This window comes from Physeter macrocephalus, chromosome 18, assembly GCF_002837175.3.
Source record: "Physeter macrocephalus isolate SW-GA chromosome 18, ASM283717v5, whole genome shotgun sequence".
Lineage (NCBI taxonomy): Eukaryota > Metazoa > Chordata > Mammalia > Artiodactyla > Physeteridae > Physeter > Physeter macrocephalus.
The window spans coordinates 91,566,797-91,578,659 of NC_041231.1; the positions used below are offsets into that span (position 1 = coordinate 91,566,797).

Here is an 11,863-nt window from a genome sequence, read left to right on the forward strand (position 1 = left end):
CATTTTAAACAAACATTTGGAAGGGAAGATGGGTTTTGCTAGTTAATGGAAATTGTTAACCCTCAAAGTAAACAGTAAATTGTGCCCCTTAGCAAGGTGCAGGCTCCAAACCAAATACCAACAGGCCTTAGAAAATTCAAGGCACTTTTTTCTCCTTGCATACACGTCTCATTAATACTGTGCCTGATGATTATAGAAAGTATAAATCTCCATAAGCTGAATGTGTGCTATTCCCAGATGTGGGAGTGGGGGTGGGGGAATCTTTCCTCTTAGCCCTTACGGAGCCAACTTCTCCAGGTCACCCTTACTGTTGCTTTTCAGTTATGTGAATAACCACATTGGTCATGGCACAAAACGGAGATTTTGGAACCACGTGAAGCTTTCTGTTTTTGAGGAAAAAATGGATACTTTTATATCTCGTAACTGGTAATGCCTTTCTCCACCACAATATATTGATAATTTAACAGGCGTATTTGTTCTTAATCTGTGGGAAACAATTCTAGCTGCTAGTAACTCCGGGCGAGTCGAGGAGAAAGCAGCTTTAGGACCACAAAGTTAAAAAAAAGATCAGCCAGCAGGTTTCATCTGTAAGGAATTCTGTCCATGTTGCCCCTCCCCCCTTTTTAAAATTCAAGACAAAGGGCGCTTATTTAAATGGGGTAAACTCAGAAAATTCCTAGAAAGCATGTAGAGTTGACACATACTCAGCTGACAGCATCCTTTCAGGGTTAGGGCCTGCAAAATCTCCGCTAGAGGAACTTAGTAATTATTCCTCAATAAGATGGCATTTAACAGGCCTCTCTGAAACTCACTTGTTTCAAAGCTAAGGCAGATGGTGTAGTTTCTAGAAACCATAGGGCCCTTCCAATTTTAGGCTCTGGGCATAATAATGACAAAAGTCAAGATTTAGGGTTCAGTTCCAGCTGATTTTATTTCCTTCTCAAAAAAAGTTATTTACAGAAGGTATATATCAACAATCTGACAGGCAGTGAACTTGACATGATTAGCTGGCATGATTTTTTTCTTTTTTTTTCCCCCAAACATTGTTTTTTGTGGCCTTGAATTTTAAGACAAATATTCTACACGGCATATTGCACAGGATGGATGGCAAAAAAAAGTTTAAAAACAAAAACCCTTAACGGAACTGCCTTAAAAGGCAGACGTCCTAGTGCCTGTCATGTTATATTAAACATACATACACACAATCTTTTTGCTTATTATAATACAGACTTAAATGTACAAAGATGTTTTCCACTTTTTTCAATCTTTAAACACAACAGCTATAAACCTGAACACATATGCTATCATCATGCCATAAGACTAAAACAATTATATTTAGCGACAAGTAGAAAGGATTAAATAGTCAAATACAAGAATGAAAAACGCAGTACATAGTGTCGCGAACTCAAATCGGCATTTAGATAGATCCAGTGGTTTAAACGGCACGTTTTTGTTTATAAAAAAAGTGCAAAAAAGATGTGGTTTACAAGTTAAAGCTACAGGATCCCTTTTTGCTGTAAATGCCCCAGTTTTAAAGCCTCTGGAAAAAACAGTATTTTGCTTAAAAAATTTGTTTTTCTTAAAATCATACAGAGTTTGGCTAATTCTCCTCCCCCTTTTTATAGGACTGAGATCGAAGGATGGACACTGGTGGCAGGTTAAGGGATACTGTCACTTTAAGAAGCCTGCAGATTGAAGTGTAAACATGGAGAAATTAGGGGCTGATTTTTTTAAACTGTGAGATATTAACCAGCCGCCCTATTATAAAATCAGGAAATCCAAACAGCGATTTACACCGATTAACACCCCCTTTATATATTTTTTACAAAAATACACTGAGAAAATAATCAAACGTTTTCATCTCTCTTGTCTTTTTTTGTTTTTTTAAAAGTGTCAAAAGTCTACATTTAAATATAAAAAATTAAAAGTTAAAACTCTAGCCCTTCAGTGAAGGAGACGTAAAATGGCGTGGGTAACAACAACTACAAAAAAAAAAAGAAAGAAAGAAAGGAAAAAAGAAAGGAAGGAAGGAGTAAAGAAGTAAAAAGAAAAAAAGAGCAAAAGAAAGAAAAAAGGGACAAAATAAGAAAAAAAATGTTTGGCCAGTATAAATACGTCCACATATAAAATGGCATCTGATTACATTTACAAGGAAAAAAAAAGAAAAAAAAAACGAGGATGGAGCATCGGTGAGGGAAAAAAACACGTCTTCTCATTTACACCTATAAGGAATAAACACATACACACTGAGAAAAATTTGGTCCTGAATTGTTTTTTAAAGTCCAGCACAGATTTGAGTTGCGTTTGAATCCTTTAAAGAGTTAAGAATGAAAAAAAGCTGGTGATAATTTCTGTCGTAGGAATCAAACATAGCGCCATCTATCTGCTTTTTATATTATCCTACACTATTTTAAAAACTGCTCAACAGTCTTATACAGAAATCTTTAAAAGATAGACAGGATAACATGCTATATTAACCCCACCAGTGAAATAATCCAACACCATCACGATTCCGATTAAGAGAAGCAAAAAACCTTTTTTTTTTTCCCCCGACACCACTCGCCCTCCACTGCCCCGGTACCACATCAAACAGTCTCCTCTCCTCCGCGCCTGCGGGCCTTGAAGTCTCACCTCACTGATTTCAGAGATGCGGGAGGCGGAGGCCCAGGAGACGCCGCCACCTTCTCCCCAACGTGCAAATCCATTTCAGTTTTATTATTCGCCCCTTTCCAGTTCGTGTCTTTCTCCTCCCCGCCCCTCGCCCTGGCTGGTGTGGCTTTCCAACTAGGTTCTTGGGTCATTTCCGAGCGCCGGTCACTCAACATCTCCTCCTCCGGCTTCAGGGGCAAGAAAAAGAAAAAGAAAAAAAAAAAGTAGAGAAAAAAAAAGTAGAGGAAAAAAAAAAACCCTCCAAAAACAAAACGGGAATTCACCAGCGTGGAGTCTCTCAGTCCCGGCGCTCGGGTCCATGCGACCCTCCAACATCTGCCGTCGGTCAAATTCGACTCCCCGGAGCCTTCTGTCTTCTTGGGGGGGGGGGGTGTTGGCGAAGAAGGATGGGGGCGGGGATGTTGAGAACAAAAACCCCCGGGGGAGCGCTGGATTTTTTTTTTTCTCCTCCTCTCCGGATCAAAAAACAAAAACCAAAAACCAAATATAAAACACCAAGGGGGCGATGAGAGAGGAACGAGATTCCTTCAGTTTCTTAGAAAACTACCAACTCGGCTTCTGGCCGGGGGTGCAGACAAGTCCGGAAGCTCGTTGGAAGCGGTGCGGGGCGGGGAGGGGGTTTCTTCAAGCAAAGGGGAGGAAACTCGAAGTCGCTTTTTCGCCATCAACAACAACATCAAGAACAACAATAAAAGGTCGCCCCTGTCTACCTCCGCCTCCGCCGCGTCCCTCCGGCCGGGGAGGTGGGGGATGGGAGCGCGGGTCCCCAAACGCCGCCGCGCTGCTCTCCGACCACCGGGACGCGGCCCAAGCCGGCCCTGCTCACTTTTTTTTTTTTTCCTTTTCCTTTTTCCTTTTTTTTTTTCCCTTTTCTCTTGCAACTCTTTCTCTGTCCGCTTTTTTTTTTTTTCTTTTTTTCTTTTTCCTCTCTGCCCCCCTCCCTTCTCCCAGCCCGCGCGCCCTTCAGTAGGTGAAGACCAGGTTGGAGATGCTGGACTCCAGCCAGTCTCCCGAGATCATCTCGCTCACCTCGGGCGTGCAGTAGTCCGGGAACTCGAAGTGCGAGCCGGAGCCAGGCTCGAAGTTAAAATCCAGGTCCCGGTCCAGCGCCGACGACGAGCTGAAGCTGCCCAGGGACATGCTCTCAAAGTTTGAGCTGGGGTTCAGGTCGAGCAGATCGTCTTCGAACTCGTCGTCCGAGGACGACGAGCCCGAGGAGGAGGAGGACGAGGAGGAGGAGGAGTGATGGGACGAGGCCGACGAGGACGCGTGCGAGGGCGCGCTGGACGGGGCGGGCGAGGCGGCGCGCAGGCTGGCGTAGCTACGGTGGTCGGCGGGCGAGCGGCCGGCGGCCGGCGACGACGCGGCGCTGCTGCGGCCGCTCAGGCTCGGCCCGTCGGGCGAGCAGCCGGCGCCCCCCTCCTCGTACAGGCCGAGGGGGTCGCTGGGGTCGGCGCCCGCGCCCACGCCGCCGACGGGCGAGGACGACGCGCCCAGGCCGCCGAACAGGTAGACGCGCTTCACCTTCTTCTCGGTCAGGTGCTTGCCCGGGGCCGCAAGGCCGGCGGAGGCCGAGGCCGCCGCAGAGGCCGAGGCGCCGGGAGTCCGCGTCTTGTACAGCGAGTGGTGGTCGGCGGCCGCCGCGCCGGCGGCGGCGCCCAGGGGCAACAGGGCGGCGGCCCCCGCCTGCTCGGCCGCGAAGGAGGAGGAGGAAGCGGCCGCCGCTTTCCCGCCGCCCCCGCCCCCGCCCGCCAGGATGAGCTTGGCGTGGGGCTTGCCGACCCCGCCGCCCGCCACTTTGGAGCCGCAGCTCTTTTTCTGCGCGGGTTTGGAGTTGGCGCCGCCGCCGCTCGCGCCGCCGCCTCCTCCCCCCGCGTTGCCGCTCCCGCCACCGCCGCCGCCCCCGTGGCCGCCCCCGCCGCTGCCACCGACCTTGTCGCCCTTCTCCCCCAGCTTGGAGGAGGAGGCGGCCGAGGAGCCGGAGTTGGCGTTGCCGGACTTCACCTTCTTCCTGGGCCGGTACTTGTAGTCGGGGTAGTCAGCCATGTGCTTGAGACGCAGCCGCTCCGCCTCCCGAATGAAAGGGATCTTGTCGCTGTCTTTGAGCAGTTTCCAGCGTTTGCCCAACCGCTTGGAGATCTCGGCGTTGTGCATGTCGGGCGACTGCTCCATGATCTTGCGCCGCTCGATCTGCGACCACACCATGAAGGCGTTCATGGGCCTCTTGATGTGCCCGCTCGGCGTCTTGCACCAGCTCGGGTCGTCGGCCTTGCCGCCCGTGGAAGCGGTGGAGCCGGGAGTGGGGGAGGAGGCGATGCCCAGCTCGAGGCCGGCGCCCGAGTCCGAGCTCTCGCCGGCCAGCAGCGCTTCCGTGTTCTCGGCGTTGTTGGTTTGCTGCACCATGGCCCCGGCTCGGCGGGCGCCCACGCGCGCTCACACCCTTGCGGCGGCCGCGGCGCAATCGCCGGGCCCTCCCGGCTCCCGGGGCCAAGCGCACGCCGAGCTGGGGGACGCGCGCGGCTGCCGAGCGGGCGGCTCAACTCCCGGCCGGGGCGGAGGTGGGCGAAGAGAGAAAAGTCTCCAAAAGATGCGGGGCGGGAGTACTCCGCCTCTTGCAGAGGAGTTATAGTTCCCAGGCTGGAGAGTCTCCCTCCCTCTCTCTCTCTTCTCTCTCTCACCGCGCCGCAGTTTGCGCTCTCTCTCGGCTCTTGAGTCCTGGAGACCGTGCTAAAGTGGAGAGGAGTTTCTTGAATGCTGGTTGCTGAAGCTTCGAATGCAAGTTTCTCGCCGCCTCCCAGGCAAGTCTTTTTTTTTTTTTTTTTTTTTCCTTCCCCTGAAGCAGTTGATTCCAGTTCACGAGCGCTCTCAGGAGCTCAGGAAAGCGACATAGTCTCTATCACTTAGTCCCTCTCCTACAATGCAAAGCAGAAAAGACTCTGGCTCCAGGACTCTCTGTGGGCGGAATCGGTACTAAGGAGTTTGTGCAATTATTTTGTTGCAAGGTAGGAAGCCAAAAAGCCTTCATGCAACAGACTGGCATGAATAAATGTATGTTTCCCCCTCTCTTCTGCAAGAAGGGAGCTGGTAATGGCAGAGTTCCTCCAATGCAGACTCTTAAAGAGCGTGCAAGAACTAGAGACCCGGGAGCGAAACAGGCCTCTTCCCCTCACACACTGTTTCCCTTGCTGCAGCTTAGAGCAGACCCCAATTCCGCCTCGCGTCTCTTTATCCTTTCCCAGTGTTGGCCGCGGCCAATCAGCCGCTGTAACCAACGCTTCCTCGAGCCAAGCCCCTCCCCCGGGCTTCCCATTGGCTTGGAACCCGATGCAATAATAATCTCCGCGTGCAATGAGAAGCTCCAAATCTGACCTCATTCCAATTTACAGAGCAAACTTTTTAAAAGGGCTAGAAGTACAGCTGAGATTTCTGCTGCCTCTTTTCCTTTTGCTGTGCGTGCCTGCGTGTGCGTGTGCGTGTGTGGTGTGTGAAGAGGATGTTAATGCATGAAATTATTAAGGGGAGAGACGGAAATGTATTCTAACCATTATGTTAGATAACAAGGGGCTTAGAAGGGGGGGAAGGGTGAAATACTGTAAATGGAAGCTCTCTGCTTAAAAGCCAAGTGATTATTTTTATTAGTTCTTTTCAGTATTGGAATAAAGAATCAGCCTCTAGTGCAAAATCTGTTCCTCGGCTCCTTCATAAAGCCAAGGATGTAAAAGGGGGAGGGAAAGCCATGACAATAAATCAATAGATATTGAAAATCATTAAGAAAGCGGTACTTAGACACCTGTCATCATAGTTATTTTAACAATTCCAGGTACAGCACAGATGTTGAAGTATTGTGTAAATCCCTTCAGAGCTATTTTGGTGCTGTTTGTGGAAGGCAGAGAAGAGGAATTTTTGCAATAATTACTTGCTCTCTTAACCAAACAAGAGTTAACTATGGTCATTTAATGATTTAAACTCCCCTATAAATCCTGGATAGCCCAAACAGAGGAGCTTTCCACTGGAACACATTAGGCAGTGTTCCATAATTAACTCAATGGGAGAATTTCCGTAGAGTTTTGTGTAAGGTGATAATGGTGAATAAAGGATGGGAATCAATTTTACTTTCTAAATATTTGTTTTTCACATTTTCAAAATTAAAGATAGCTTCACCATCCTTCTCCATCCTTCTCTCCCCCACACCCTCCTCCTCCTTTCCTATATATATATTTTTTTCTCCTATATGTTTGTTACTTCTATCAAATGGAACTAAAAGGCCAAGGCAAAGAGAAACTATAGAAGGCAGTGGTAACTGGTAGCAGAAGAGAATGGAAACTCTGGATTTATATTAGACCTGGCTGCTAGTCCTTCTTACTGGTCCTGTGACCCTGGGGATGTGACCAAGTCTCAGTTTTCCTCATCTGTGAGGTGGGAACACTAGGAACTACTTTATATAGGGTTGTTGTGAGGGTTCAATGAGCTTGATGTATAATAAGCCCTCAATGAATGCAATTATCCTTCCCTTGATAATTCAGATTCCAGAGACACTCCTTAAAGTAGAAGCAGCATGTTGTTCAAGAGGCTAAAATCGAGGATGGCCACCAATGTGAAAAAATAATTACAGGTCATGGATGTGAACCGTCCAAGGACCACAGTGGCAACCTTGTCATCCCAGTGATTTGAAAAGAAACTTCATGAGCATCGTGAAGAAGGCGGCAAAGAAAAGGTGCCTAGGTAGTCAGAATACATGTTAATTTGGCCACAAACGTTTGTTCCAAGGTATGAAAATTAAAATTCTAGTAAAAATTGGTCTTCCTTAACACCATAATAGTAAACTGTTTTTCTACAGGCCAGTGATAAGTGGTTAGGTAGGGCTAACCCAACACAATTAGGTCAGCTTTCGATTCAGATCAAACTAGCGCTAGGCAGCAGATTTCTATTTATCTTGTCAAACTTTTGAAGTATGTAGGCTGGCAAGAGGCCCAGGTTGTCAGATTTAGAATTTTACTGGAAAGAACACCCTTTGGAGACATCTGACTGGATCTCTGAGGATCAACCACAAGCAAGAATGTTTTTGTGGGTAAAAGCAAATAATTTTTGACCAGTAGTTACCCAAGTTATATATTTTTTCCTTTAGAAGGAGAAACAAATCTTGGAAACAAACAAAAAACCCACAGGCACCTCTTTTGCATATAACAGAGTTGGGTGTGTCATCATGCTTTTCATTTTCTTTAGTATTCCCACTACAGCACACCCCTACATGTTATCAATCTGACATAAAAATTACTCTAAGACGTCTATTATTTATAAAATCAATATTTTCACCAGAATAAAAAAAAGAATAAATACTACATTTATTTTGGGATTTGCACCAACTAATGATTTGAGGGTATGGCTAGTTTGTGATATTTCAGTCAAGGTGAGTGAATAATGTAATCAATGTAATTGATTATATTTCCAAAGCCATTTATGAGTCTACCAGTGAATATGATCAGGGAAAAGTGGAAGTTAATCAAAGCAGTCAGAGCACTTTTATGTTTAAAGCACACACACGCGCACACACACACACGCACACAAAAGCACACAGAGTTTTAAAAGTGTGTACTAAAAATAATATCCACTGGCCTATTTCTATTCTTAGATGTATTTTCTATACTTCAACAAATCTAATCGATGTCTTTGAGACGTACCATAGTTACATGCCATTAAGGGAGAAAAACTGCCAATGAAACTAACATCCCCATGGTTGTAAGACATCTGAGATGTTAAAAATGAAGAAGTTCTTCTTAGAATGAAGAAATATATTAGTAATTTCTATTGACTATAAGATTATTCTAGTATATATGAATGCTTAGACTTCTAAAGTAGGTTTGTTCTTACGTGTTAGTAGTCCTCTTAAAATGTAAGAAAACATGTGACAAATGGCCTTTTATTAAAGTCATCTTTCTCACCAACTGAGTATGTGCACACTGGAATGTATTAGGCCTCTGAATACCAAATAATGAGATAAGATTTCTGTGTTCTCATTACCTAACTTCATATGCTTTGTAACCAGTTTTCCATTACTGACATTTTTTCCCAAATACCAGATATTTGGTGGCCCCTAGTAAATCAGTACTCAGTGTTCCCTCTGCTGGCTTTGCAGTACATGAAGTAATTCTTAATGCTACTCTTTAAGCCATATTAACAGTAAACCAAGATAAAAAATTTTGCAGAAAAATTCCTGTTTTAGAATAATAGACTAATTGTCTTTATTAGCCATGATGCTAGACATTCCAAATTTTGAATTAAAATCAATATTTTATTTTATTTAGTTTCCATTGAATAATGGAACTCTATTTGAGATGTAATGTAATATCTGCTAATTCATTTCTTTTCTTCTGCTCTCACACACCTGCACAACATAAAATCTCACATCCATAAAATGGTATGGGGTATAGATGGAAGTAAGATTCTATCCTACTGCTAAATATATTTCTATAGTATAGAGGGAGAAAAAAAACCTGAAGGGAAATTAGTTTAACAAATCTCTTGGATTTGAACTGATTTGCAAGATTTTGCCTTGCCTTGGTTGTAGAAATTGTGATTGTAGGACCTGGTCTGACCTGACAACTGTTCAGTTCAAAGAACATAAAGAGGGGGGTGGGAAAACCTGTCTTTGTTACTTTAGCAGACAGGGAAGAAGCCTGAGAAATTGGATGTCATTGGCCTTTGCCAACAGAAAGGCCCCAGGCTTTTTGGTTCCACACCTCATGGAAAAGAACGCTCCATCCGAAGCTGATTTACTTCTCAATCAAGTAGACAAACATAACTTACACTTCATCTTTTTGGGCTGATGAAACTGTATTGGAACTGGACTTCCCGGGGAAGGGGTGGGGTTGTATTGAAAAACAATGTATGGAAGTAATTCTTATTTGCGAAATATCAAAATAGGATTTGAGGTAAAATGAAGTCCACGAATTATTTTTACTCTTAGAATAAACTAAGAGATAAGAACCCTGCATTTCTAATAATTTTTACCATTTTCTCTGCCTTCCTAACCAGTGACTGGCACCTGGTAGGTGTAGGTATGCACTTCATACCACCGCTAACTCACTTTTCCTTTCCTTTCAATTTTTTCAAGAGAACAAGCAAAAAATGAGTGTTTGCACTGGGCCACGTAGATTTGAAGCATGAATACGAGCTTGTGTCCCATTTCGCCAAGCAGAAGCAAGGCACACCCATCGGGAACCCGGGTTTGCTCTGCCACCAGCCGGCCCCCAATCCGGGGAGAAGCAGCCGCCAGGTGGCAGCGCTGAGCCTCTCTGCGCCCACGAGCAGACGTGGGAAAACGTGGGGACGGTCGGACTTCTTTCTTCTCCCCCTTCCTCCTCTCCCGAACCCCTATCATCCTCCACTACTCTACCTTCTTTAAACGATCAGCGGTTAATAGGGTGTGTCGGTGAATTCTGATCTTTTTAAAATCATAAATCAGAGTTTAGGGCAATGAACCGCCGCCTCCTGTTCACTTGTCAGAAGCTCCCAGAGACTGGGGACGCGAAGGCTGGCTCCCGTTTGGATCTAGTAACTGAACCGGGAGATTACCAATTACCGTGTCAGTATCTTGCCGAAGCCGGAACGAGTTAGAAGGCTCTCTCCGAGGCGCGCCTTACTTAAGGACTAGGAAAGGCCGCCTCTCTTCCTCAAAAGATGGTTTCCCCCGGCCCGACGCCTCGCCGAGCGCCGCGACTCGGTGGCGCAGGCACCGCGCTCTTCCTGCCCTGAGCTCGGCGAGGATTCGGCGGGGATTAGCGGTGCTCAGTGTCGCTCCGCCGCGGCGGCTGAGCCTCGCCTGTCGATTACAGTTACAGGGAGGAAATAAATTGGAATCGACTCCGGCTGTGCTTTTTGGAGCAAAGTCTTTCCTACTGTAAACATGTTTCAGGCGATCCTGTCAGCAGCACTTTAACACCCGTCTTCCGTTAAGGGTTTACGACCGGGGAAGAAGCCGAAGAGACACACACACACAACACACACGCCCCCTAGCCCTCGCCAGCTCCTAGCACTCCTTTGAAGTTGCAATTGGCCGCGCTAGCCGCGGGGGTGGGGGGGGGTCGTTTCCCGGGCGCTCGGCTCCTCCATCCCCCCACCCCACCCTAAAGCCAGCTGGGCCCTCGGCCACCTTGCCCAGTTCCGTCCCTGACCGGAACTGACAGCCACTTGGCCCCTGATCTCCAGCGCGCCCACTGCCTTCGCTCTGGACGCCTGAACGCTCTGTGCGTCTGGAACCCACGCTCCGGCTGGCATGCGACATTCGTACACGGGCTGGGCAGCCCCTCCCTGGTCCCGTTGAGCGTGCAGCTGTCTGGTCTCTTGCAGGAGGGCAGAGCAGGGTGTGTGCGCGGCGGGCGAGGGGAGGTTGACGATTGGTTGTACCCGACCCTTCAAGCGTCCCCAGCGACTTCGGAGGGGCCAGCGTGCCTCGGTGCCCTCCCTCGTGCGGGAAGGCGGAGTGGGGGTGGGGTGGAGCGGCGGTACCAGGGCTCTGTGGCCGGGGCGCACCGACGCCCCCAGTGCTTCGGCCCCGGGTCTCAGGTCTGGAAAGAGGCAGCTTCTGGCAGGTAAATCACTAGTAGAGGCTGCGCCCGAGGCGCAGTTACTTAGAAGCAGAGCGTTCTGGAGGAGGGGTTCGGCTCGCTTTGTCCCCCTTGGATTCGCGTGTCTCTGGCTTTCCACAGGCCACCGTGGCAGCCAGTCCCGGGAGTAGGCGTCCGGGTGGGGCTGCCGACACCGTCCCCCCGCGGGGCTCCCCGAAACCGTCCCAGTGACCCCAGCACGCGGTGTGGATGGGAGCACAGCCAGTGGGATCCCCACCCACCAACGCAGCAGCCAAGTCGAAGCAATTACAGTTGGAGCCCCACGGGGGAAGCGGCTGATTTCACTTATGGAAAAACGCTTCAACAAGAGCTAACCAACCTCAGCTAACGTTAGCAAATGGGTTGACCTACAGTTGGAGGGTGTGCGAGGGAGGGCTGGGGCGGGCGCGTCTGCCAGGGAGGGAAACCCGCTGGGGAGTGGGCAGAGAGAAGCGAGGCGAAACGTCAGATAAGAGACCGAGAGGAAGAGCGGGGAGGGGGAGGAAGAAAGGCGCTCGATTGCAGGGAGGGAGGGTGGGAGGCGCGGAGACTGCACGGGCCGCCAGGTGACGCGGGTCAGAGGAGAAGGG

The 11,863-nt window shown here is 48.3% G+C and overlaps 1 protein-coding gene and 1 long non-coding RNA gene across 2 annotated transcripts; one reads left to right on the plus strand and one right to left on the minus strand.

The window, feature by feature from the left end:
* Positions 1 to 495: 495 nt before the first annotated feature.
* On the minus strand, positions 496 to 5,364 carry SOX4 (SRY-box transcription factor 4). The gene is made up of 2 exons (XM_024122146.3): positions 3,700 to 5,364; positions 496 to 2,837 (listed from the first exon to the last, which is right to left on the minus strand). Exons 1-2 carry the CDS (start codon positions 5,071 to 5,073, stop codon positions 2,628 to 2,630), a joined length of 1,584 nt encoding a protein of 527 aa, XP_023977914.2. The 5' UTR covers positions 5,074 to 5,364; the 3' UTR covers positions 496 to 2,627.
* A 1,542-nt stretch (positions 5,365 to 6,906) lies between these two features.
* LOC114484146 (uncharacterized) lies at positions 6,907 to 10,732 on the plus strand. The gene is made up of 3 exons (XR_003676669.2): positions 6,907 to 7,086; positions 7,194 to 7,437; positions 9,782 to 10,732. It is a non-coding gene; the product is annotated as an uncharacterized lncRNA (long non-coding RNA).
* Positions 10,733 to 11,863: the final 1,131 nt, after the last annotated feature.

Coding starts and splice junctions, on each gene's coding strand:
- SOX4 (XM_024122146.3), bottom strand. CDS start 5,073: ATGGTGCAGCAAACCAACAACGCCGAGAACACGGAAGCGCTGCTGGCC. Junction 2,838..3,699: donor CGGACTACTGCACGCCCGAG/GTGAGCGAGATG, acceptor TTGCCCCTGAAG/CCGGAGGAGGAGATGTTGAG.